The sequence below is a fragment of the Schistocerca nitens genome, chromosome 4, assembly GCF_023898315.1.
Source record: "Schistocerca nitens isolate TAMUIC-IGC-003100 chromosome 4, iqSchNite1.1, whole genome shotgun sequence".
NCBI classification, from domain to species: Eukaryota; Metazoa; Arthropoda; class Insecta; order Orthoptera; family Acrididae; genus Schistocerca; species Schistocerca nitens.
The window spans coordinates 262,479,394-262,504,167 of NC_064617.1; the positions used below are offsets into that span (position 1 = coordinate 262,479,394).

At 39.4% G+C, this 24,774-nt stretch overlaps 1 protein-coding gene across 1 annotated transcript in view; it reads left to right on the forward strand.

Annotated features, from left to right (window-relative positions):
• The window catches only part of LOC126252241 (intermembrane lipid transfer protein VPS13B), a 199,787-nt gene that overhangs the window by 157,714 nt on the left and 17,299 nt on the right, over positions 1-24,774 (forward strand). Inside the window, exons 18-24 of the mRNA XM_049953114.1 lie at positions 2,538-2,838; positions 4,311-4,525; positions 4,784-5,000; positions 8,614-8,821; positions 9,064-9,382; positions 20,303-20,521; positions 21,191-23,032. Coding sequence (XP_049809071.1) covers positions 2,538-2,838; positions 4,311-4,525; positions 4,784-5,000; positions 8,614-8,821; positions 9,064-9,382; positions 20,303-20,521; positions 21,191-23,032 — 3,321 coding nt within the window. The remainder of the gene's footprint in view (positions 1-2,537; positions 2,839-4,310; positions 4,526-4,783; positions 5,001-8,613; positions 8,822-9,063; positions 9,383-20,302; positions 20,522-21,190; positions 23,033-24,774) is intronic.

The following is a 24,774-nucleotide window of genomic DNA, read 5'->3' on the forward strand; positions in this document are numbered from 1 at the left end:
GAAAAAGTGTATTTTCATCCAGGAGAAAGTGTATTTTTAACTGGGAAATCCAAGAAAAATCTGGGAATTTTTTTTTCCTCAGCCACCTATACACCCTGTAACACTATTAACAGTGCGAAACCAGAAGAATCATTGAACAGAGATTGTGCTGAGGCAGTCACTTTATTCGCCTTATCAATTTTTAACACATCACTCAAAGTAGGATCCAAAATTTGTTAAGTCTTTGCACTAACCTCACAATATGGAGCCAGGCAGATAACGTCTTGAAATAAAGAATCTGCATAAGACGCACCACACTTTTGACATTCAGAATCATACCTGAAAGCTAGGCCCTGTAAATCAGCAACCCACACTGCATGTTTACTTTCTTAAACACACTGATTGAACTTGAACCTAGCTGCAATGATGTGCAGTTGGTGTTTGTAGTATTAAGTCAGCAAACTGCAAACTTCAGAAAACTTCAAGCTACTAGGATCCAAGAGTGGGCATAATTTTTGCACCATTTCATACAGTTTACTACTAGATGACAGCAGCAAAGTACACAATAGTGTACAGGATCGTCAGTTTGACTCGCCTTGCAGTGTAGTTCGAAACACTGTAAGTAGACCTCCCAACTCTCTCTTGCCTCGTCAAAGGAAGCGAATGGTAGAGTGGCAGGCGCAGAAACAGCAGCTGCTGGCTGTTGTTGATTTTGGGGAAACTGTAACACCAATGTGTGCTGGTCCTGCTGCTACTGCTAGCACAACTTGGCAGACTCAGGATTTATGGTTCACTAAACAAAATAGCACATTGAGAAAGTTCCTTGTTGTCAGCTTTCTATCCTGTGTGGCATAGGTAGAAACTGTTTATTGTCACTTGCTCCAGCAGGTATACCAATCTACATAGAAACGAACACAGGTTCTTATAAGTCTGCAGTAGAATGAGGTCATGAAGTGAACGAAGTATTAACAAGTCCGGGACATAGCAAAGTCAGCGTAGCAATACAACAGTTCAAAATCAGTAGCCACTCAAGACAGGAAACAATCTAAGTCAACTTGGCTGTGCTGTGGCACAATACGAACAGCTACGAAGTACAGCAAATAATGAGCAGTGCTGCAAGCCTGGGCCACAGGCTCAGTGCAAACAGTTGCCACTGAGTGGCATTGCGTGATGTATATATCTCGGTGGTGGCGCTCCTTAACAGTGGCAGCCCACAACTGTCACACATAGCCTCATAGTACCTCTGACATTTCCACATCCATGCTAGTTGGGAAATTCAAGTCACTGTCAGATACAAAACTAGTGACATTTTTCTACAAACTTACCAAGGTTTAGACAGTAAAATGTTACAAGAGAAACCAAAATGTTACAGTTTTTATGACACATACAGTCTAGTATCACAGAAAATGACGGTATTGATTAAAAGACTGCACTACTGCAGTCAACCAAAACTCTTAAACAGGAATAACACATTTTGACTTCCCATAAGTTTTATTTGTCATTTAGTCTCATTTCTGACCTAAATAAATGATTGTAAAATATATAATATTTATGAATGATTTGACCTTATTGGTGAAGTAACGGATGACAGTTGGAGTAGACAGTCAAGGTTATAATGTCAGAGACTTTTAAATGTTTCAATGGAGAGAAGTTAACTCTTAATTGTTCAAGAACTCAAGCTCTGCACCTTAACAGTTAATATTGTCATCAAAGTGGCAGGAGAGGAAAAAAGCCAACAAAGGCTGGTGGATGTAACAAATCATTAAAAATCAGAACAAAAGGAAACTATAAAGAGCAGATAGACCATTAGTCACTTGAAAGCTCAATGCGAAGGAGCTATGCCAAGAACTTCTATAAATTTCTTGATCTTCATTTATTAATGATTTATTTTCCACCTGTTAACCATTGTAAGATTCTGTCAGTTCTTACGGTTTCCCCTTTTTCTGTGTTAAAGGCTTAACAGGTGTATTTGAATACATGAGGTTTGAGACAAATAGGTTAATGTTGATCTTTTAAATATTTCACTGTGGAAACTATGTTCTGTTTTGTTATCTAGTACAGGGTGATGTCATTAGCTATTTGTGTCCTATTCCATATTTGGAAAAATTATGTTAACTACATTTCTTTTGTTGTAAATGAATGATTATTAGTTAATTACTATCTCTCCACAAATATTATATTTCAGTAACATGTCAATAAATATAAGTCAATGAAAATAATCAGTTTTTGTAAATATAATGTAATTGGATAGAAAAAAATTACTCACTAGGAGGCAGAGTTCTGGTGGCGTCTTTTCTGAACTCTACACTTTTTCCTACACCTCACCAGTCCTTTTACGTCACCCTCTTCCTCCCCCTTCAACCCTTCTGCCAGAAGGAGGAGGTACTGGCTTTGAAAGCTTATCAACATTAAAAGTTTTTATATGTGCATTCTCCTGATGCTGCTTGGTGAGTAGATTTTTTTTTCTGATGACTTACATTATATAAATAAATGTAAATTGTGAAGTCCACATATATTAACAAATAATGTAAAAGTGATATTGCCAAATAACATTTCAGACATCCTGGTGGTCACGTGAGTGGGCACTGGAATGGTTTCCTGTTTGGCGAGGCTTAGTCATATGTGGTGACTTGCGCCATTCCACTCTGTACCTTCCAACGGAGACACTCTCTGCTGTGGGTTCACATTCTGTTGAGGAGGCATTGCAGCAGTCTCCCACCTGCTGTGCTCTCATACTGTGTTTTCCTTCCATCGTGTTGCGCACCAGTTCACCTGCCAATACCAGTGGCATGCATCTTGAAGTTTCTTGTTTATCTCGGAAATTTCCTATTGAGCTCCCACCTGCTGTCTGGAACAAAGGTGAGTAAGAGAAAATTAATGTACTAGCTGAATGTGAGGCTCCAACCCCACTCAGTAACTTGGGTGTGGGGCAAGAGTGGGGGAGGGGGGGGGGGGAGTGAAACACTGAGAATAAATCTGCATCAAATTAAGAGGTAATGACCAAAATCAACTCTTATTTTGTAGAACTGATGAGCTAACATAGTTCAGAGGCTTAAAAAAGTTTCTTGATTACTGGGCAAATTTCATTGTGCTTAAAGGACAGTTTCTGGATAATTTCTCGACTTGTTAACAGCGTACAACACCATTAACCATCAGCTACTGTCAGTTAAGTTCCACATCCTGACCAAGGACTTAAACCTAACCAGGTTCATCATTATTCTTCTGCAGAATCATCGATTTTACACTGACTTTCAAGGGCAGAACAGCTGATGGAGGTTACAGAGATACAGTCTCCCTCAAGGAAGTTTACTGACTCCAGTCCTGTTCACCCTAAACGACCAACCTATGACCCCCAGTACCAGGAGTTTCTTGTATGCTGATGATCTCGACCTTGCCTCACAGAACAAACACTTTGATTCAGTGGAAAACTCGAAAACTGGCTGGTGCACAGTGGGGTAGTGAAGGCAAAACAGTTAGAGCCTCTGCAGTTGCACTGTATTATTCCACTGCACATTACATGTCCTGTTTGGGATAACTCAAGCCACACCAAACAGGTGGTGTACAACCCTTGATGACACATGCAGACTTACAACAGGCTGTTTAAAATCTACTCCAACTGTGTGGCCTTACCACCTGAGAGGAATAGCGCCACCTTATGTTCAAAGAGAAATAGTTGTGAACTAGGAAGGTAAGAAAATAGTGTAGGCAGTAACTCATCTATTAAATGGACTTGAAATGTATGTGCAAATCCAGGAAGAGTTTTCTTAGAACATCGGACATACTTACAACCACAGATGAAATAGCCAGGTTACAATAGTGAGTGAAAAACAGTACCTGAAACCCTTCCACATGGTTATGACAAGGAATGGCTGACATTGAAGCCCTGGAATAGGTTGAGAAGAGGAATGGGCAGATCCGGGGTTCGTATGGCAAGGCGACACTATGAGGAAGAAAACATTATCAAGTGTGACTGTGTCCAATTCCTGCGTGGAAGATGGTTTGCATCAGGCCTTGGAAATGCACTATAAGTGACCAAGTTATAGTCAAATTTTATGTAACGTAATGTCTGTTAACTGTGTAAATGCATGTGTTTTTGACGCAAGAATAATATAAATAAATAAATAACAGACTGATTTAATTTTTTAAGTTTGTGCAATAATTCACTTTAAATAAAGAGACTGCAATTTGGTGCAGTGAATAATATGTATGGATCATTCTTTCTACCATGTTAATTACATTATTACAGGATTAAGACATTTTTAAAGATAAGTAAGTTAAATTGCTATTTGAGAAAAAAATATTAGAAAAAGAAAAATGTTCTGCTGTTCCAGAGAAAATGACTTTCCCATGGAGTATTTCAATGTCAGATCTTAGTATCTGCACATTTCAGAAATCAAGGCAGTTGCATTTTCTCAAGCCTGTTTCTGCTACAGCAACTGTTGCCATAACTACAAAATATAAAACAGATGAGACCTCTTTATCTTCATTGTATTTCTGTGTTCACATTGATACCACACCAGTGAAGTTAGCAGTATCGCAGATTCAGGTGAGAATAATTTTTAGAAATGTAATAAACTGTTGAGAATAAACCAGAACATACAGAATCGTTTATTGTTCCATTTTGTCAGTTCGTTCATTTTTTATGATTTGTAATTTCATATCTTTAAAATAGTGATTGAAACAGAATATTTTCACCCACTTTTTTCAGTCATGATAAATATTTAAGCTGGATAACTGCTATCTTACATAGTTTTACCGATAATTGCTTTCTTATATAGTTTTGATTTTTATCTCGTTTGTACAGATGAGTCTGATGGCAAGAGTAATTTTTGATGTCTTGGATGTAGTATCTGCCTTTAGTTTTGGCAGTATTAAACAGCAGCAACAACAACTGCATGTACCTGAAACAATTCCAGAAGTACCTGCTCAAAGTCTTACTAGCCCCACTGTGTTCCGTGAAAGCAGTGGAAGCCATGAATCACTCCATGCAGATGCAGACGGTGGCACATCCCCTGACCCAGGTTATTTAATTATAGTTATGTGCATCTAACATCTGAATTAAATTAATTTCTTTCATTTTAAATTCTTCCTCTGTTGTCGTGGAGTCTTTGTCTAGTTGTAGGTGGAGATGAGTGTGCTCAGGTGTGCTCTCTCTCTCTCTCTCTCTCTCTCTCTCTCTCTCTCTGTTTGTGTTTGTGTTTGTGTGTGTGTGTGTGTGTGTTTGTTTGTTTAAAAAGGCCCTGATCATTTTAGATGATTGTTGGAACATTTCCAAATGGGTTTAAAATTAAAAAAAGCTTGTGAATAATTGAATTAGAGACCCATACACTGTAATTTTTAGCATCTCTTTTTTTACTTTGACAAATTTGGTGATTGTGCTCACCTGTCATGGCATGGAGCCTGACAGGCACCAGAAGGATGCTCATCCATGACATCTCATGTACCATCACAGTTTATGGAGATTGACACACATTTCTCGAGATGGGGCATCCACAACAGTTATTCAGTGGCAGTGAGAAAATCGTTACAGTTGTAAAAATTATTTGTTGCTAAAAGGGAAGGCACTTCCCAGTTACTGAATGTATGTCCATTTTCAGGTGCATATTAAAATATGAGCCCACAGTCCATAACTAACATTTCAAAGATTAAAATATGCACTGTTGTAATGTATTTTAACCTTGGTTAAGCATCCTTTAATAAATAATTTAGAACTGTAGGAACATTAGGAACTGCACGAGCACTCGCATATCCATGAAGGGTCTCACAAATAAATCTTACACAATTTGCAAATAGTGAGCTGGTGCATTCACGTGCTGAATGTACGGTTAAATTGGGACACTGTAGGTGAAGAAGAGGATGTGCATGATCTGACAGTAGGTGGGTCCTGTGTTGTTGGCAGGTGGTAGGCAATGATAGGCCCCTCAGTGGAGCTATTTCATACCATGCAAACATTTCCCATATATAAATATCTGTGATTCCTGCCTGAGCTATGTTCTGTTGGCAAGTGTGTTACAGTGCCTCATGTGGTTATCACTCACACTCACATAACTGAATCAGTATGTGCCAATCTTTTCCATGACACATCAGTCCAGATGACTTTTTTTCCCATGCCTTGACCATCTAATGGCAAGGAGGCAGTCATGAATGGTGTGGCTGTTCAGGAGTTGTTGTTGTCCACCATTGAATTGGCAAGCATTTCGTTGCACTGCATCCTGTCCTTATGTAGTCAGTGATAGTGATCAGAGCTCGTTTACTTACAGCAGTTGATTCTGGTGATAGTGGTGGGTCCCAACTTGAGGTACTTGCAATGTATTCTTGAAACAGTCAAATGTAAAAAACTCAATAGCTGCAAGACCCGGTGGATAGGCTATCTTATGCATTAAGCTCACATAATCTGGCCACAATGTAATGCATTAATATTGTGTGTCTTCATCATACTGTAATCTGCTGTTACACCTATGGCCGTATCAAGGTCTAACGACATCCCAGTCACATGAGCCACTGAACTACACCCTTCACTGTGGCCTAATGCAGTGTATGTCCCCGTTGACATTTATTTTCCTGCTATCTCTCTTTCAGGTTTGGTCTGGACTTATTTTTCACTTAACTTCTTCTAATTTTAATACCTGTTAATTCTTTTGAGCAATATTCAGCATTCATATTATGGGTTTTTCTTATTTTCACAATTGTATTTACATCATCTTATTCTCATTAATATTCTTCACTCGATAATTTCATGGCTTATCTGCTCCTCGCCCTCACCTGCAACTCTGGGAGTCCTCTTCCTTTGTTTTTCCTCCCTATTTGTTTCAGTGAGAAATGCTTAAATTATGTAAAATAGTTGGTTCATCATCTGTTACTCATAGCAGCAAGATCAGCTTTTTTGGGGCTGAACTGGTTTTGTGGGGGCTGGAGGCATCAAAATGAGGCAGTTTGTGAAACAGTCGGGATGAGAACAGGTAGGAGAGCACTCGAGTATAAACCAACTTCAGTGTAGAAAGCTGGAGCAATTTAATGTAGTAGTGATTTAGCCTCAATGTATGATTAAAAGGGAGTAAAGGGACAACAGGAAATTAAACCAACCATATGTATCACCACATTAACATACTGTTGGGGGGGGGGGGGGGGGGACAATGACAGGAGGAGGGTTACATTGAGGTACATTTAGTTATACTAATTGTCTCTTTGGTAGAAGAATTTACCATGGCCAGATTCATTGTTTGCTGAGGTCACCACATGCACATTGAATGTGGGCTTGAGAGAGGGAGCATCCACATAGCATTATTAGAGTCGAAAGTTCATCTGAAATGACTGTTACATAAATATCAAGAGTGAATATCCAGCTGATAAAATGTTCAACAGTTGAAATATTGGGTGACGGATTAGGGAAGAAGTGTCATCTTTTGCACACTGAAGCTGTTTTGAACATCATGTGTTATCATTCTTCTCAGAGAATAGAGCACCAAGTGAAATATATAATTTTTGGAATTTATCACATATAATCCACCTCCAGCTCATAGTATTATATAGTATCAAAGACTATGTCACCATTTACTCCATATGCAGCAGGATAATATACTGTGGCAGGCAGTATACAGTGTGCAATAGTAGTACTGCACTGCTGCTTATTGTAATGAAGACTGACATGAGATGCACTGAAAGAGGTAATTTGTGGCTAATCCATGCCCCACAGTATGTGATGATATGCTGATTGTTGCTGGAGACATCTGTAGTTTGTTGTCATGTACACACAGTCCACAGTGCAACAAACTTCAGCAAACTGCAGTGGCCGACAAGGTGAAAATGTAGCAGCTCTCCAGATTTAACTTTAAAGTCTTCTACGGTCATGCAAATGAACTAATAGTAATCCTGTACTGTGGTCACATTTCGTGAGCAGGCCAGTGTTTTCTATGTGTGGCAATTGCAAATTATGTCCTAACATACATGTACTGCACTACAAAAGTGGCTCATAGCTATGAGTAGTTCTAATGTGTGGCTCAGTACTGCGTTACTCATGTTACCAGTTGACTTAACTATTCGTAAGATAATCCAATTATTACAATGTGATTTATTGTCAGTAATATTGAAACATCATCAAAATTTTGTAATAATAGCTAATACATGACTGAAGGGGAGGAAATAAGGAGTTGATGCTAATATTTCAGCAATTATTAGTCTGTCTGATCTCCACCACACCTAAATTTGAGCCGTTACTGAGCAAGGTGACGCAGTGGTTAGCACACTGGACTCACATTCGGGAGGACGACAGTTCAATCCCGCGTCCAGCCATCCTGATTTACGTTTTCCGTGATTTACCTAAATCACTTCAGGCAAATGCTGGGATGGTTCCTTTTAAAGGGCATGGCCAACTTCCTTCCCCATCCTTCCCTATCCTTCCGTAATCTGATGGGACCAATAACCTTGCTGTTTGGTCCCTTCCTCCAAATCTACCAGCCAACCATCCAGTCAGCCATTCCAAACTTCTAATATCTGTACCCTGTATCCAGTGTGTTATTTTAGAGTCATCATGTATGTATTTTATCAAGATTCTGTTACATAACTAGAAAAGAAAAGTATTATGTTACTCTGTATTATCTTTGTGTGTAACATAATAATATACATACATTATTCCAGGTGGTGTTAAAATGACAGCATGGATTCAGTCAACACTTGCTAAATTAGTTTTGTCATTATATGTTGATGATAAAACTGATTCAAATGAAGGAAATGAATACAAACTTAGTATTGATTTGGAAGATATTATGACATCACTCGACTTACAGCACATATACTCAAAACTGAAATGTAAAGTGGCTTCTGCCAATGTTCTACATTTCAAGAGGTATCTACATAAATTTATGTTTATACATAATAAATAAGAAAAAGACCTCACATCTCTTTTCCTTTTAATTTATCAATAAATAAAAAAATACCTGCATATATCTTTTCCTTTTAATTTATCTTGTTTGCTGAGGAAAGAGGATATTGAAAAATGTAAATACTTGTCGGTTTTAGTTCATTCTTTTGCCTTCTTGAATAAGCCACCGTTACCATTAATGTCTTATAATATTCTTGTTTTGATAGGTCATCTGCATCTGAGCAGTGGAAACCGGGTATATTTTTAGGATTAGTGATGCGAGGTCAGGATGACATCAGCACACCACCATCACCCATGTCACATCAGGGTACAGCTGATGAAGGTGGTGGTGGTTTCCTCAGTATGACATTCACTCGAGCACAGTGCACACATGTGCATACACAGTGGGGAACGAATCATTTGCCACCAGCAATAACACGCACAGTTCTCCCATTGCAGGCAAATAAGTCTATTTCAGAAATTGTTATCAAAATGCAAGCAGTGGATTTTTTACTACCACCAGCAGTACTTGGAATTTTCATAAAGGTTTGTAGACTCCAAAGTTCACATAAAAAGTGGCGTAATTTACATATTAACACTCTGTGTTGTACAAAGCGTGATTTTATGTTTGGAAAGTAAAAATTGAACCACTATATATTTTTGGGCAATTTATGTTTCATGTGTTCAAATAATTCTCCACAGAGTTTAAACGTTTTCCGTAATGTCTGAAATGTTTTTATAGGTTCTCAGAAGGAAATGTCATCTTTGAAGGTAATCATCCCTGATCTAATGACTTCACTTGATTGTTAACATGCAAACATCTGCTAGTGACAAATCTTATTACATAGAGGATGATAATTAATGACTGGGTGTGTCCTTTGACATATGAGAGTTCTGGAAAGGGTGAAATGTGATGGCACAAAGGAGCAGCATGTGTGACTGTGTCCTTTGCAGAATGAGGTGGGGTATTATCTTTGAGCTTCCCATGGGAGTTTGCCTGGACACCTTCCGTAGCCTCGTCGTGAGATTTTCGTAGTAGTTTCCTGTGATGGTTTGCCTTTATGAGCATAATCTGTTAGCACCACAACATGGGTCCTGAAAGCACACTTAGCATCACCTTGGTTGATGATAATCTTTTTTGTGGTGGTGAATCTACATTTCCACTACTTGCTTTGCTCCTTTGTCTTGGAGCCATAGAGATATACCACCACTTGTCCTTGGTGATTAGGCAGCTAAAGAAGACATCCGAGCTGGCCTGGCACAGCTGCCACCTTGCCACTGCTGCTTCAGTTTTATGGGCTTTTTTGAATTGGTGGGACCAGTTGTAGTGAGTGGCAACCTTTGTAGTCTTCAAAGTGTTGTGCAAGATGTTGAAAACTAATCCATGACTGATTTTCACCTTTTCCACTTTTAGCTAGATTGTGATACACCTATCTTTGAACACCAGGGCCACCACTTCTCTTGCAACTCCCAACTTCATAGAGATATGGTCTGCTTCTTCATTCTTTGTCATTCAGACTTTTTTGACTGCACTGGAAATATCCACACCACCTAACTGCTGTGTGTTATGAGATGCATTGTTGCCATTAATTTTCACCAACTCGGTATGGACTGTTGCAGCATTGTTTTTCTTCAAAACAAGTTAGTGCACAGTACTCCACTGTAGTAATGGGTTGGCCATTTTGTTTTGGCTCCTCTAGCAGTGTGCTTCAGTACTGTGGGATAGGCATTTCATTGCATGCCAGGACTGCTGTCATATACCTGCAAACATTTCTGCAGTATCCAACTTGATCTTCCTCTAGATCGACTACTTCCAGTTGTTCCAAACTTCTGTAGATAATTCAAATAAGCATTTCTCAACCATGGCTCATTTAACTGATGGTTTGTAACAATTTGGCTGTCAGCACTTGCCTTCTGTGCTGATGAGGCAATTACTTCCTTCTTAAAGTCTACGAATATTTTACCTCTCTCAAATACGCAACATACCAGACTGAACAGTTTTGTTGTGGTTGTTTCTCCCAAGGATTTTAATAATTCTGAGGAGAGGTGTCTTGTTTTGACTTAGGTCTTTCCAATGATCTGTCAAATTCATATGGCAGTATTATTCCCTTGCCCCTTCCCCTCCCCCTCCCATCTTATCTGCATCTACTTCTTTACTTTCTATAAGATGATCTTCAAGTTTGTTTTCTTTATGTGGCCTTTTGATATATTCCACCCACCTTCCAGCTTCTTCCTTACTTACTACTGACTAGCCATCTGGGCTCTTGATGCTTGTAACCTGCTTCTTTTTTCATTAACAGCTCTTTTAATTTTCCTTTACATGGCATCTTTATTTCTTGTAGTCCTGTAAGCTTCTATAGTTTTCTGTTTCTCCTCTAGCCATTCCTGCTTTACCATTCTATACTTTTTCAGTCTCATTTGTGATCATCTGTATTATCTTTTGCTGCTTGGTGTTTTACATTTCTTATATCTTCTCCTCTTGTCAAACAAATTCAACATCTTGTGTGTTGCCAAAGTATTCTGTTACAATCTTTTTTACCTAATTGTTTGTTTGCTGCCTTTACTGTTTCACCTCTCACAACTATCATTTCCTCTTCTGGTTTATCTTTTTACCTACTTCAGTCTGTTGTTTCCTATTACTCCCTTTGGAATTCTCAAGTGTGTCTACTTCTTTCAACTTATCCAGGTCTCATCCCCTCAATTTGCTGATGGTCATTCTGTAGTTAGAAACAGAGCACCAATTTTGCTAGTACCTAGAAATTAATCTTTGTATGTGAGGTAACAGTTTTAACCTTCTTCGACTGTTTACATGTCTCTTCGGGAGTTATTGACATTGTGCTCACAATTCTACTGTTTTACATGACAGAAAAGGCTCAGTTATTCTCTGATTAAAGAGTAAAATTTAGTCATCACCATTGAGTGGTAATATTGAACGGAAACCAGAAACAGATTTAGGAATCTGGTACAGTTATTCCTTGTGTAAAGAGCACAGCAGAAAATCTGGAAAAAAGTATGGTGTGCATGAATGTAATGTGCAGTGTTGGATCACATTTGAGAATAAATGGCAAACTGCCATTCCATTGAGGAAATACTACAGAGAGCCAAAAGCTGGGAAATATGATGAACTTAAAGCTAGGATTATTTCCTTTGTTCAAGTTAAAGGGGCACATGATACATATCTCTTAACAAATAATCCAGTTAAAGGCACTGGAAATAGTGAAGACCTTAAACGTACAACAGAAAGAATTCTCTGAAGTATCAGTTGGTGCCACAGGTTTATACATAGAAGTGATCTCTGTATCCAATGAAGCACTTGAAGGGGGTAAATGACTGTAGCCACAAAAAATTCTATTTAAAGCATGTTACTTGCAATACTGTTAAAAAAGTCGTGATGCATATCGGATCAATACCTGCTGGACAGGGTGCCATCACAGTCCAACAGATGTCTTCTACCACTCCTTGACCACAAGTGTTTTCCCTCAGTCCTGCAAAGAGGGATTAATTAAGTCACTACCTGAAAAGGACATTGCCACAACACCCTGTGATTATTGATTTATTCGCATTCTTCCTGTACTGTCCAACATCTTAGAATATATAGTCCACAAACAAGTAACAAACTACCTACTACAAATGACCTACTAGATGAATACCAGTCAGGTTTCCATAAACATTGCAGCATAACATTTGCCTTAATAACGGTAACAGATGACATGAAGCTTACCATGGATGCACAGGAGGCAACTATCATGTGCTTTTTAGACTTCAGCAAAGTCTATGATACTGTCAACTTTGGCGTTTTACTTGCCAAGCTTAGCAGACCAAATTTCTCGCTAAGTGCAGTGCAGTGGTTTCGCTCATACCTGACGCCTCACCGGCAGTGCATCATCTCTGGCGCAGTAAAGTCACAAAGGGGGAAGGTAGTATCAGGGCATCCCCAAGGGTATTTGGTCCTATACTCTTTTCATTGTATGTAAACCTTGTGTCAACAGTTTTGTCCTACTGCAAATGCCACATGTTATCTGATGACCTCCAGTTGTATCCCAGTGCAAAACCAATAAACCTGAAGACAGCTACTGAGGATCTCAGAAGTGACCTTTGTACACTAGCAAAATGAGCACAGGAGGGTTTAAAGTTCAACTCATCCAAACCCAAAGCAGTGCTGGTTGATCATTAAAGGCTTGGTAACTTGAAATATTGGGAATCTCTACCACACACACACACACACACGTGACTGGTGACTGTAGTCTCTAGCTCTAACTGCCAGAGACTGTGGTCATGTGTGTATGAGCTGCACTTGCACACGCATACGCACACGATGTGTGTGTGTGTGTTGTCCATTTTCAATAAAGGCCATGTTGGCCGAAAGCTCACATTCTGAGTCTTTTTGTTGTGCCTATCTGTGACTCAGCATCTCCACTGTATGATGAGTGGCAACCATCCTTTTCATAGTATTGTTACATTCCATGCTGCATTTTTCGTTGTTTGATCTTTAAACATAAATGAGACAAATATCAGCTTTTCTTATTCTGCAAAGAGTCTAGGTGCAATAATAGGTGAAAATATAAATTACACTGAGCACTCAACAGCAATGTACAAGAATACATCAGATTCTCTCCATGCCCTACAAAAATATAAAAAGCTATTTCCTTGTGATCTAAAAAGGAACTTGTACAAACACGTGTGCTTCGAATTGTCAATTATGGCTATGTTATCTTGCAAAACATTTCTCAGGATGCTCACAGCACCTGGAACCGGTTTTGAATGTCTGTGTTAATTACACCTATGATGTTTGATGCTTTGATCATATTTCACAATCATAACAAAATCCTTTCTCTCTCTCACTCCATCATTCAGCCACTTTCTTGAATAATCTCCCGCATTATATTATTGAACTGAATAGCATTTCCAGCTTCAGAAGACATTTAATGACTTATCTACTAAATAAACAGTAAGAATTACCATTGTCCCTGTACACACCCATTACCCTTGTACAGCCTTCTTTCCAAGATGATGATCTTGATTTCCCAGTGTTCTTAGTTGACACAGACTCCCTAAATTTCTTTTCCCCAGAAATCACTGTATCAGAAAACATCTATCTTGTACACCTATAAATTCTTTTTATATGTGCCACTATCATTGTTGTTATTATTGTCATTGTTACTACTGCTGCTACTACTACTATCACTAATGCTGACAAGAGCTGCAGTAGTACAAGTACTGCCGGTATTAACTTTTATCAGTTCATAGTCTGTATTACTTACTCACATTGCCACTGCAGACACTCAAACCATTTTAATACTATTTGTCATATTAGATTGTTATTTTTTTAGGAAACTAATGTAAAGACATGCTGTAGGTGTGAAACCTTGGTCTGATGTGAGAGAGTGACTGATGGCCCAATCATATAAAATTAAGAAATAAATAAATAAATAAATAAGCAAATACTTCACTAGCACAGAGACTGTCAGAAGATACGACCGAGAAACTTGTCAGTTTCCAAAGCACATAAACCATATGTGGCAATGGCAATCTTATCCTCATCAACAATGTCGACAAGACACCCATCTTTTGGGGCATACTGAGCAATGTGATAATAGACTATACAGAGGCAAACAGTATCGTATTAAGAACAACTGTAAATGAAAAATAATTACTCTGATGTTGGCATTTGCTGCGGCAGAAAATAAAGAATAAAGCTGCTTCACTGAACATAGATCTAGTTGTTAAACATGGAATTGTGACTCCAAAACAGCTGGTGCTTGATGTCGTTTTCAACAAGCCATTTAAACACCATCTCTGTGAATGCTATTCGTATTGGCTTTTAGAAAACAATCATGCACTCTCTACATCTTGGAAGATTAAAAAGCCATCAGCCAGCCTTGTGTATGAGTAGAGTCTCTTTTCGTGGCACACTATATCATGACATTCCATCATCAAAATGTTTGAAAAGTACTGCTTGTCCAGTATCCTGGATGGTAGGGAGGACAACATACTTTGGGAGGAAAGTGATGGGCGACTCAGTGGACATATAAAAAGGGCTATGGAGAATCCAGGATGGAATAATGATATTAAATAGTATAGATTGCTACCTCTCCATGTAGAAGAGGCATTGAGAGGCAGACAGCGACTTTGAAAGAAGTCTGTTTGATATTATAAGTTATTGGATTGGACAAAGTCTTCCTTCAATGCACCCCCCTCTTCCCCCCTCACACACACACACACACACACACACACACACACATGGCCACTGCCGCCTCCAGACACCAAGGCCCGAATACAGTGGGCCGTGACCTTGGCAGGGTGGCTAATGGAGTTACAGAAAGGACATGGGCTGAGGAAGTGGAGGGACAACAGTGTAGGGGTGGGGAAAGATGCTATATTGCTCCCTGCGAAAAGTGTGCAGGGATGTGGTGGGGACAGGATGGTGGGCTTTTAGGTGTAGTGTGTGGGGATGTTGTGCTTGGTGTGTGTGTGTGGGGGGGGGGAGGGAGCAGATAAGGGGAAAGGACTATACAAGCATGCTGGATGGGGAGGTGGGGGGAGGGATAGAAGGCACATTGTTTGTGGTTGGCATGGGAGCAGGGAAGGGGATAAAAGCAGGTGGGGGGCGGGGTACAGTGAAGACAGTGAGGTTACAGGAACAAAGGTATGTTGTAGGAGAGTTCTGCTCTGCACATTTCAGAAAAGGTGGTGGTAGTGGAAAGAACCCAGGTGGCAGTTAGACCACATGGCTGCTTTCCCTTTGGTGGGATAGTAGGTGGAGGTAGTAGATGCCTATTGTGGGAGTAGTTCGTCATGTGACAGGTCTTTGATCTAGATCTGTTAATGGAATATGGCTCTTGGGATGAGGGATTGGGAACAAGAGTAGAATAAGTAAGGACAGGAACATTGCATACCACTAGGGAGGGATTATAAGGTTCATTGTGTGGTTGTGAGTTTACTTTCCATTTTGAGTGATTTTGGGAGTGATAGTGAAGCAGTGTTTGATGTCAGTTCTCAGAGATTATAAGGCCGTGTCCTATGTGAGTGACAGAAGCGACCGACAGCGAGCAACTTCTGGATACGTGACACTTGAGCAACAAGCAGCAGCAGCATCGTGTGAAAAGCTCGGTGTCCTGCATGCGAGCGACCATGTCGGACTACAAGATGGCTGCTTAGAGCCAACCAGCTGTTTCTATAAAACGGCACCCCTAAACTGTAGAATATTGTAGCTGGAGAGTAAGGCTACAAAATTAGGTTTACTTAAGAACTAAAGCGAAAAGGAATGCTTTGCATGAAATTTACAAAGGAAGGAATCTCCATGGAGAATTTCATAAATATCAACTATGAGCATCACCAGACAAATTCTTTGAATACACTTGAATGAGCACAGGAGCATTCGACTATCTCGTCAATAAATTAAATATGAATGCTTTTTACATGATCAAGAACTTTTAACAGCCAATAAATGCGGAAGAATGACTAACTACATGACGAACTACCCTAAATACACTCATAAATACACAGATTGATACCCAATTCAAATGGTGTAGCAGTAGCGTTATAGTGTGTGATTACGTGTATCTGAAAGATCCTGGGTTTGATTCTGAGCACTTATTAAATTTTAACTGACTCAGTTACAATTACGTATACTAATTTTTATGTATACTGTTTACACTTCATCGCTAAGTACATTTTTAAGGTCTTGCCAAAGAACTTGATCTGTAAGTGTATACACACCTATCCCAGTTTATCACACACATTAAATTCCTAATAAATTACAATGAACCATGAAATTTGACAGATATTTGATGTTGTGAATGTAATTCATCAGCAGTCGATGTTAAGGCCAACTGTTTCAATTAATGTAAGTAGTCTGTAAAAGTAAAGCATACAAAATTTTTGAAAAGAAAGTCAAACTTTTCCGTGATGATTTGTCTAAACGCATGAAATAAAAAATATTAGGGAAACGTTTGGTGCGCCTCATTTTCTGTTCATGGTTTCAAGCATCATTCAAAGGCACGTAGAATGTTTCTCTGATCTACTTATTTCTTTTACCCAAATCATTTCATAAAATATTTTGCTGATTTCTTTCATTTTTTTTATTTTCAAGCTTTATTCAGAAAGCATGGTCTTACTGACTCCTCGTTTGCCTTTCTAACATACTTGATTCGAAGGAAGCATTTTCGACATTTAAATACCTCACCAATGTATCTTTTTTATGTGTAAAATAGCTAGGCCTTGAACAGATGAAATTTTTGGCACTTCATTTACATAGCTTGGTAGCAGCTATTCCTGAAATATTTCAATTTTTCCTCAACTCATTAATTAAGTTTTCATTAATTATCCTGATTACTTTCAAACAGTTAAATATTTTCATGCAAAACTAGACCCTATGCTCGTCACTTTGATACCCCATTTACCTGTTTCTCTCCCTTTTTTCAGCTATAAAAATTTCAGACGAAACCTTATGATGTAATATGTAGGGAGTCTTGTTTTTGTCTGCTCAAGCATTTACAAAAACATATCGGTTGTTCATCATACAATAAAATAGTCCCTTCTACGTGCTGTCATTTCCAAAAATCGTCATTTCGATATCTTGAACTGTTTATGAGATATGACGATTTTTACGGCCACTTGATTCCCGAAGCGCAGGAAAGATTCAGACGTACCGCAAGCGACCCGTCCATGGATATAACAACCAATATCTCAAGAATGAAAAGAGATATCATTACGGTCTCAACTTTAAATACAATTTACGTATATTGGTTACATTTCATATGCAATAATGTATGGCCTTAAATGAACTATACGGAAAGTCTATGCAATATGATTTTACCTCTGCAAATTCTTAAAAATTTTGCACAGCCATGTACCCAATTTCGTGCAACACGGTAACTACGACGAATAACAAAAATAAATTCAGACCTTTATCGAGCAAAGATATCAAGCTATAAGATGCAGAAGAATCAAATTTTTTCACCGATTAGTTTTCTTAAAATCAGATGATAAGTATTTCATAGCTGCCATCGCATCCACTCCACTGCTTTGTCGAGAAGACACGTGGCTGCCGCTCTCTGTCGCACATGCTGCAGTGACTAGATTCAAACACGTATGAATTCAAACGTTGCCAGTTGCAGCGGGAGACAGGCAGCGCCACAGATGTCGCTCATGTAGGACACTTCCGTAACTATACCTGCGGTTGTGTTTTGTTGCCTGAAGGTGTCGCGCACTGTCAGTCGCTTCTGTCACTTACATAGGACGCGGCCTAAGGGGATGATTCAGGAGGAGTGGGGTTGGTGGTGGTTCATGGTTAGATGGAGGACTATATTGAGTAATGCATGGTTTGGTATTGGTTCTAGGTTGAGCGTGGTTGGTATTGTGGTAGGGAACAGGAGAAGGGAAAAAAGTCTTTAATAAGTGGAACATGATTGGATTTTGGAATGGGACAAAAGCTGAGGCCTTTGGAGGAGACTGATAGATTGGATTAGATTAGATTCAGTTCTTGTTCCAGAGATCCCAAAGTGAGGTGATTCTCATGGGTGTGGAACATTTCAGAAATTTCAAAATGTTAAACGTAGAACATTTGAATACAATACTCACTCACATGATCATTTATGAAGAGATTGATGTGGATAAATTACAGTGAAATGGAACAGCTGATACATACATAATTAATACGCTGTGTGAATGAAACGGAGTTATGCTCTTTTAATAAATTTATCATACACAAAATACCTAATCTTGACAGTTGTCACTAAGTGCTGTCAAAACTGGAATCTAACAGACGCTTTTACATAATTTGGTCTAACAGTCCCTATTAAGATATTCATCTATAGACTGCTGTCTGACTTAAGCTTTTGGAACACGGGTTCACAACTGACTATAATTTATCTGCCTTCATCCTTGTTTCAGTATGATTAATGTGGTTTCACCTTTTTCGTGTTTTTAAGATATCCCATTGCGTTTTATGTGTGTTTTTGTCCTCATCTCTGAATCGTTTCTCCTTCAAATTGTGCCAATGCAGAAAAGTTTCCTCATCCCTAACCAGAACCCAATCCTACATACTGTTCTTGCATTGTTGCCAAGCTCATAGTATCCCACCAAAGGCCTGGCCAGCAATTTGCCCATCACATTCTTCCACAATGACTTGTATCTATTGCCGGCCGAAGTGGCCGCGCGGTTCTGGCGCTGCAGTCTGGAACCGCGAGACCGCTACGGTCGCAGGTTCGAATCCTGCCTCGGGCATGGATGTGTGTGATGTCCTTAGGTTAGTTAGGTTTAACTAGTTCTAAGTTCTAGGGGACTAATGACCTCAGCAGTTGAGTCCCATAGTGCTCAGAGCCAACTTGTATCTATTCAAATTCTGTCAGTTCATAGCTTCACCAGCCTAGTCCTGCAATACCAGATAACTCAGGTCCGAGCATACTTGTGCCACTGCTGCCCCATATGTAAAACTGTCCTTCTCTGCAATCCCACTGTTAGGCATCCAATTTCCTAGACTGTAAGCGTTGCTACCTCCAGGGACTAGAGCAGTATACACAACTTCTCTGGAAAAAACTGTCTAATCTATTCTACTGACTCCTTTGGCTACCACTATCCCACTTCAAGAGCCTCAATAATACCTAACCAACATCTCATCATACCTTCCAAACCCCACCTTGTGGCCTTGTGGACCTACTACATCAGCCACACCGTCAGAAAATCCCTTCCATTACTTTACAGAATCCAGAGCTGAAAGAGACCTGCAACACATTTATGAACCTGTCCTCCTAAAGCTTCAGTCACACTGCAGTATGAGTCTTCTCCGAAGATCTTAACATTTGTCGCACTCCCAAATTTAATCATGTTGGGCCTGTTAAAGACATTCTCTCACTCTCCAAGCCTCTACAGTGGAAGCACTTGTTCACCACCAATCCTGCCAATCAGACTCAAGTGATATTGAGCCCTACATTACTCAGTTTAGTCCTCAGTTCTAACCATGGTTCACCTTTACTTTCCCCAAATTGACCCCTGATAGCTGTCCACAACTTCCTAACCTCAGTCCTTGCATCATCATCATCACCATCATCATCATCATCATCATCGTCATCATTCTGCAAATCCCTGAGTGTGAAACCTAATCTCACAACCACAGAAAGAGCTGCAACTACCACTATCCCACTACTGGAGCCTCCTTAATATCTCCCTCACATCTCTTCATACCTGCCAAACCCTACCTTGTGGACTTACTGCATCTGGCACACCCTCAGAAAACCTCTTCCATCAAACTTCATGACCTTATAATCCTACCAGCAGACAAAGGCTCCACCACTGTGGCTATGAACCACAAGGATACAAAAGTTTCTGGTTTGTATGCTCTTTGTTTTTGAGTTCTTCATGCTGAAAGTAACCAAATATAAATTGAGTATGAATATGATTACAAATGCAGATGAAACATTGTTTCAAAACGCAGCATTCTCCACCTTTTTTGCTTCTTTTTTCCAGATTCTAATGCCCATGGTCTCAATGCCTGCAGAACATGGCACGACAGAAACTACTGAAGTCGTGGGAAACAATTGGCTAAAACATCTGAACAACAGCACACTACCATTATTGTATTTGGACACTCGAGCCATCCGAGTTATACTTCCAGCATGTGATATACCTGGAGCTGCCAATAATGTCATGGTTGTGCAGTTAGATGAAATCAATATCTCTCCACAAGTATGCATGATTTCTTTTTCCATTTACAAACCCCTTTTAGCACACAGAGACAGCTATAATCAATATGTCTTTATAAAATGCTGAAATTTATAGTTCATGTATAGGCCATTTCAGCGTGCCAAGCTCAAACGTGAAGGTTGTTTTGCAAGGGAGACACTCTCTAGTATCCACAATTTACATAAATGGAAAGTGTTACTTCAGAAAATCCAGATTGAAAAACAGTACAAAAGTTAGTGGAAATCATGATTGAGCATAATTTGAATTATGTTAGTAACCTTAATTACATGTACCGTTATTTATAAATAACATCTGTAACATGTTGCAACTAAAAATTAATTTCTGTGACTGTGTGTAACACCATGCATATTTGGTTAAAAGTGACAACAAGACCACCAAGCTACTTATAATAGACTGCTGTGCTTACTTTTCTCTGTCTGAAATGAATTTTACACAAAAATATTGAGTAATACAGTACAGTTATAAGGAGCATATTTTCTCAGGTGACGTAGTGGAAACCCCCCCCCCCCCCCCCATCAATAAGGTGGTCATTAGAGAAAAAATAATGTGGTGTATGTTAAAAATATTTCATAGTACATGTTTACAATTGTATCAGAATAAACTGTAAATGGCATGTATAGTGTCTTAATAGTTTCTCAACTTTTTTCCCAGGTGAAGAATCCGTTAGGTCGTTCTCCCTTACGGCCCGACATCTGGAGGCTAGCTGAACAGTCAAGAATGTTAGCTGTACCAGGATCTGAAGTTGAGGATCGTCAATATCAAATTGATATTCATGGACTTTCTGCCAGTTCAGGTCCATGGAATGAATTGGAAAAATGCCTTGGTGCTGTATCTGGTGCTACCAGCCAAGGATTACGAACTATGGCAGAAAACCCTGCTCTAGCTTGGAATAGCCTTGATTGCCAAGGTACAGGTTGCGACGATGGAATAGTTCCTCGTGCAACATTATCTCCTGTTCTCACTGGACTGAACTTATGCATTGTTCTTGCACCTGCAGTAGTCTATCGTGGTCATGTGCTTGTATGTGGAGCTGCCCTGGAAGTTAATGCTGTATCAGATGTTCTTGTAACACTAAGCACAAGCCAGTTGCTGCTGGCATCTGCTCTGGCTGCTGAAATTGTTTTCCTGTTCTATCCATTTATTAATACTGGTGCAGTGCATGAAAACTGCCGCCAGCAAGGAAACATTCTCTCACAGTCATCGCCAAAGTATGTGAAGCAGCACTCTCATATTGTATCTCCTAGAGATAGTGCTGCCCCTAGCAGTGGATTCCATGAGGACACATTTGATACACATGCAAGTGGTTTCCAAATGTATAAATCTAGTTCCCATGTTTCAATGAATATTTCACAGCAGAAGTGCCCAAATCCTAAAGAAAGTGGCAGAGAAGCTTCAGATAGAGGCAGTAGCTCCAATTGGAACAAGGGACATATTTCACCTTCTACAGACAAGATTTACAATACTGTACCACTGGAAATACTTTTGACATCTGGTACTGTTTCCCTGATCTTGTATGATCTCAATGAATCTGGAATCTCGGCAGAAAGTCTGTCATCACTCTGGCAGAGAAATTTCATCAGTCGTGTGACTGGAAAGATATTAGATCCTGAGAAAGAAGGGGAACCAAAAGTAGATTCAGGTGCCCATAAATTTGTAGATAAAATTAAACAAAAACCAGTAGTATATCCATTACTGCATATAATCTTTGCTCAACCCCATACATTCTTTTCAAATAATTTTGATTCACAGAAATTGAATGTTTCTTGTTTTGACTTGAGTGTAAAATTGGGTAGAGAAGGCACTGCTGTCAGTAAGACAACACCATCTGTCGATGATTTCCCTTTTACTCTTGTGGAAACAAAGGGTGGTGATCCACATCCTGATACAGGTATACCACCATCCCTTGTGACTGTGAAATTGATGAAACCCATTAACAGAGCACCAAAGATTGAAGTAGATTTGGGAAGACCAGTAAGATTTTGTGTGAGCATTCCAACTTTAGAATTTCTGACCAGAGTTGAAAGGAAACTTGCAGACTGCTTTTTACTGGCTTCAGTGCTGAGCAATGTCTTAAGTACAGACAGTGCAGATGGAATACCAAGCATCAATGAACAAACTACAGGTCTCATCATAGCACCACTGGGAAGTTCCAGAACTGTGGAGGTGGTGGAATCAGAAATGCAAGAGACGAATGCTGAACGAAGGTCTTGGCAGTTGCCAGGAAGAGCATCCACTATGAATGTGAGAACACAGCAGATTGTTTTATCATTGGAAGTTGGGATTGGTACTATGCTATTAAGCATTGCTGGAGTGCAAGTTGCACTGAGCTGCATGTCACGACTCCAAAGCGACAAAGTTGTTCTGAAGACAGCTCTCACAAGCCTGGTTATGACAGTCTCACATTTTGGTAGCTCTCCTCGTGTTCTACTTAACCCTTGGAGTTGCACTGCTGAATGTCATCTTTTATGGGACATGTGGTCCACCTTTCCACAGGTAAGCTTTATTTTTGTGTGTACCATAAAGGAAATAATACCTAAAAGTTGTTGTAGTCTTAAAAGTTTTAATAGAAAATAATCATTATGAATAAAAAATATATGTGCAGTTTTGAAAAAGAAACATACTGTAAGCAGAACATTCTTTTTATCAACAGTTCTGGAAATGGATCAGTGAATGATAAACATTGCTGTGAATCTTTTGTGGTAGAACGTACTGCTGTTTACTGTGCAGTATGTCATACAAAGCAGCAAATTCTGAACATTAAGACGTGATTGCATTCCAGTGTGTTCTGTCATGACAAGTTGACATTGTGAGCAGCACCAAAATTCAAATCAAGGTTTATTTCTTCTTCAGACATTTTTCTACAAAAGTCACCTTAGCTCAATTCAGAGATAAAATAAAATAATAATTATGCTAAGACATTATACAATTTGCTCTCTCAAGTGTGGTGCCGCAGCACCAGCACCTATGGAGAAATTGTAGTCCAGAGACTGATTTACTGCACCCTAAGGTTAGTCACTGGATGAAAAATGTTGCCTATTACAAGGTTTCATATGAGTGGACACACAATTCTTCATGCTGTGCTAAGGGTTTTGTATAGTACCCAACCCCAAATGTACTAGGCTTATATCAGCAGTGGACACACGCATTTGAAGCCATAAGAGAAATGCAGTAGCAAACAGGATCATTAAATGAGTTCAGGATGTGTGCTCAGATAGATTGGTCAGTAGAACAGTGCCATCCAGAAGAGGTGACATGCAGGATAAGTGTGCTTTCTTTCCAGGATAAGTGTATTACACAGTATTGATGTGTTATAAAGATTTAAGCCATTCAGTACATTGATATGACATAAATATTTCAGTCACTGCATTTAAGTATCATAATATCATTGCTTGTTGCTGCTTTTTTGTATAGCAGTTTGTCATAGTAATGAAAACCAAAAGACGGGATTTTATCTGCAGTGACTGCATGGAACCATTACACACTTCATTTAGTATTTTGTCTCTTGGTTGGTCTCTTGAAATTGGGAACATTTTCATTAGTTCATTGAGTAAACAGAAAAAAACTTAAAAAGATGTGTCATATTAGCAAAAGTGGACAGATCCTTTAAATTAATTTCCAAGGCTGCCTGCACCATTTCCTTCAGAAATTTTTAAAAGACCGAGTTTTCAAGGTTCGTGTGGGTTCACCCTTGTTGGACACCTTTATCCAGGAGAATGTGGTGCCTCATGGTACCATCCTGAGCGTAGTCCTCTTTTTCTATAGCCATTAACCCTGTTAAGGATTGTCTCCCACTGGGTACTTTCCAGCTCCCTTTTCATCGATGACTTTGCGATGTATTGCAGTTCCCCATGGACTTATGTCCTCGAGCAGCATCTTCAGTGGTGTCTCAGTTGTCTTTACTCATGGAGCATTGACAATGGCTTTTGCTTTTCTACTGACAAAATCGTTCTTATGAATATCTGGCAGTGCACTGGATTTCTTCCACTGTCATTACATCATGGGCCTGTTGCTCTTCTGTTCACTGAAACTATGAAATTCCTGGGGCTCGTGCTTGATCCTCCCACATGTCTTATTTGCCCACACACTGTACCTGGTCCCTCAGTGTCCTAAGCAGTACTTCCTGGGGAATGGTTCAGACCACCTTCCTCTGTTAATACCAAAGCCTTGTCCGTTCGAAACTAGACTATATATATCCAAAAACAAAGATGATGTGACTTACCAAACGAAAGCGCTGG